The 3514-nt window shown below is 33.4% G+C and overlaps 1 protein-coding gene across 1 annotated transcript; it reads left to right on the forward strand.

Moving 5' to 3' along the window:
* The first annotated feature begins 6 nt into the window (after window positions 1-6).
* Window positions 7-2561, forward strand: LOC129580206 (G-protein coupled receptor Mth2-like). The gene is made up of 6 exons (XM_055470416.1): window positions 7-408; window positions 471-627; window positions 858-1289; window positions 1370-1547; window positions 1824-2009; window positions 2290-2561. Exons 3-6 carry the CDS (start codon window positions 860-862, stop codon window positions 2363-2365), a joined length of 870 nt encoding a protein of 289 aa, XP_055326391.1. The 5' UTR covers window positions 7-408; window positions 471-627; window positions 858-859; the 3' UTR covers window positions 2366-2561.
* Window positions 2562-3514: the final 953 nt, after the last annotated feature.

Here is a 3514-nt window from a genome sequence, read left to right on the forward strand (position 1 = left end):
GGTCCTGAAACACAAGTGAGAGATCTGTTGCCATGTCCGTATTTCGATTCGATTGATATTTCAGCCGGAGAGCGTCAACCGGATGACCGTATCAAGCTCAATAACATTACGTATACGAAAGATTTGTATACTGTGGTGGACTTTAGGTTGAACTATGATAAAAACGGAACACCATTCTATGAGAAAGTGAGACCATACTACCGTGGATGCATTTGCAACATAACAAGCTGCTTGTTTCTTTGCTATACGGGTGACGGTGCGGAAAATTGCAAAACCACTGTTCCACATGAAGACGTTCAACAAGAGCTGGATCGAGAATTTAATTTCAAATTTCAATATATTAACGAGAAATCGTGCACCGATAATCTTACCATTCCATTAAATAAAGATGATTATAAAGTAGAAAATGTAATAACTTCACAAACTTTTTATATTCAAATACGTAATGGGTGCAATTTGTTATCTTTCAGGGCGAAGTTATTGATCTCCAAGAAAAAGAAGCTTTAGATCTAAAATCTATCTTTATTACGTATGACAAAGCAACAAAGGAAAAGTCCCTTAATCTGTGCGATGGAATTGATGTTGATATCAATAGTATAAATTTACAAACCAGCATCTTGCCGTATTGTGAGTGGATTTATTTTTATATTTTCATTTAATTTTTTTTTTAATTCTTGTTTTTTTTTTCAATTCAATTTTTTCTTATAATTTATCGAAATTATCATGCTAATGTTGTTATCAACTCATTTAAAATGATTTTATCATGATAATTACTCATTATTAATGCATTTTTTTCCCGCTTCATCTATTTCTGTCACTTTAATCCCCTATTTTATCCAATCCTTCTTCTTATCAAGTTATGTTCACATCGGTCGCGTTCATAATCATCACATTCTTCGTGTACATTTTCTTGCCGGAGCTGCGCAATTTGCATGGAAAATGTTTGATGTGCTATTTAATTAGCTTGGCCATTGGTTTCAGTCTGATGGGCTGGTTGCTCATCAAAGAAATTGGATCAATCAATCATGTACTTTGTCTTTTAGTTGGTTACTTCATGTACTTTACATTCCAAGTGGCCTTCTTCTGGTTGAATGTGATTTGCTTTGATCTGTGGTGGAATTTCAGGAGAACCGGTGGATTCATAATATCGGAGAGAAAACGTTTCATGTTTTACAACATTTATGCGTGGGGTGGTTCTTTGCTCTTAACACTCTTAATTCTTCTATTGGACAAAACATCGATGCCGGAGGGATTTAAACCAGGCGTCGGAAATAGTTGCTTTTTAGAACGTATGAACGAACTATAAGTTCTTTGATTTCTATTTCAAGCCATTTTCAATACGTCTGATGAATATTTTGATTTAATTTAGTGGGCCTCCCAATATTCCTTTACTTTTACTTGCCATTGTTCATTCTGTGCACTTTGAATATTGGGTTTTTTACTATGGCTGCCATTAAAATTCGTCAACATCAAATTGAGATAAGAAAAGTCGTATCAAAAGACGAAAGCCGAAAACATCGAAAAAAACTGCAAAAAGATAAAGACAAGTAAGTGAAGAAGTACGAAATGATCGCTTAGAAGTAATAAAGTCAACTGACGATAAACATATTTTATGAACCTCATTCAGAGAGTGTATTCTCACTGCTGAGCATGTCTGAACAAATTGTTCATTTCTAGATGAAATCGAGAAGGCAATAATTCCACTCAGCTTAAGCATTCTCAGCAGCGAAAATGCACTCTCGGACCTCAATGAATGAGATCTTTTTCTTGAATTCTGATAAATTAACCGAAACATTGCAACATTCAATGTCATGATTTTTCAGCGTCACCCTATTCTTGCGCCTTTTCATTGTGATGGGTGGTGGATGGATCATGGAAGCAATATCGTTTGTAGTCGACTCCAAAAATCCTTATTTCTTTCTCTTCGACATATGGAACGCTTCGTCAGGAATATTGATATTTATCTGCATGGTGTTGAAATGCCGTGTGCTTCGTTTGATGAAGAAGAAGTGAGTCTGTTTATTTTTTTGGTTTATTCTTTCAGCAATGTACTCTTTAAGCTATGACGAAAGCTTTTACAATATTTTAAATCAATTTTGGTTTCTTGAATAATTTAGCACCAAAATGCCAAACTACTCATTCAATTTCATTAGTTTCCATTAACCAATAACCAATTTTCTTAAATTCATTTCACGCTTTCCGTTCTAACGAATAATTATTTACAATAAATTCTGGGTTCTATGGATAAAAATTTCGATACTTATGATCTGTGTCAATTTATTTTTCGAGTCTTCTAGATACAACCGAATCCTTCAACGATCAATCTCAGCGTCTGAAGACCCTGTCACGCACAGTTCCACAATGACTGGTGATCAAAGGGCAAACATGCGATTACAACGACTTACATCAAATATTTCGGCAGCAAGATCCATCTATTAAGCGAAATTCATTATCCTCTTAGAGAGAGAGAATGTTAGCGTGATTCTAACAATGTTGGTTCCCAACACCGTACATTGAATTCGATTGAAAATAAAGAGATATTTAAAAAAAATTAAAACAAATTTCATATGCTATGTCTGATGTACTTACCTTCTTTCTTGCTAGCTTTCTTGCGCAGAGTGATTGGAATATGGTTTTTTTTATTTCGATAAATCAAATGTGGTATGTTTGCACGATGCATGGTCAGTCTTATCGTTTTCTTGGACAAATCCTTGACGACACTTTAATTTTAACCTGGGTTGGTAAATTTTCGTATTTCGAGCGACGTGTAAGTAATTTACGTAAGAAACATGTATCTTACGTTTATTACGTAAGAAACCTCAACGCTCCAAAAAGTGCAGGGTTATAGACAAGAACCGACTATTCTCGTTTGTTGTAAGCATTCAAAGTATACAGAGTACATACATGCTCGTTCTACAGCGTTAGCCTTTTAAATAATTAATAAATATATTATTCATGCAAAAGTTTGAAACCACCAGCTATTTTTTCATAAAGAGTGTGTTTTTTCGCAGTGATACTTTATAACAGTGTGTAGCCAAATGAATTTTTGCATGCTTTTATATTTGATTTAAATAATGTTATACAGTGGAACCTCGGAAATTAGAAGGTGTTTGTACTTTGGGTACTTCTAATTTCTGAATTCTTCTAATTTCGGAGGCAAATTTTTTTGCATTAATTTTTCAGTTAAATGAACAAAATGACACTACAGTAACACCAGAACGAAATTCCCAAATAAAAATTTAACTTTGAAATATACTTTTAACAAGATTCCAATATTTTTGATCTCTCTGCCTTAATAATTCTTTTCAATAATATTCCAATTAAATTAGAAGAATTATCAGACGAAACAATTCATTTATTTCGACATGAAAGTTTTTTCCATAAAAACACGAATGTAAAGTAAATTTGGAGCAATTCGAATCCAAAGAAACAAAATTTGTTCATTTTTGGACGAAAATCGAACATATTTTCAGAAGATTTTGAATTCAATTTGCTTCAAATCAGCCATGATTGT

This window comes from Sitodiplosis mosellana, unplaced genomic scaffold, assembly GCF_009176505.1.
Source record: "Sitodiplosis mosellana isolate CC-2019 unplaced genomic scaffold, AAFC_SMos_1.0 Smas_scaffold_7285, whole genome shotgun sequence".
In the NCBI taxonomy this organism is placed as follows: Eukaryota; Metazoa; Arthropoda; class Insecta; order Diptera; family Cecidomyiidae; genus Sitodiplosis; species Sitodiplosis mosellana.

What these genes read in the sequence shown, in the direction of transcription:
- LOC129580206 (XM_055470416.1), top strand. Translation starts at nt 860, where the DNA reads ATGTTCACATCGGTCGCGTTCATAATCATCACATTCTTCGTGTACATT. An exon ending in AAATAGTTGCTTTTTAGAAC is followed by an intron (nt 1,290 to 1,369) that starts GTATGAACGAAC and finishes GATTTAATTTAG; the next exon opens with TGGGCCTCCCAATATTCCTT. An exon ending in CTGCAAAAAGATAAAGACAA is followed by an intron (nt 1,548 to 1,823) that starts GTAAGTGAAGAA and finishes ATGATTTTTCAG; the next exon opens with CGTCACCCTATTCTTGCGCC.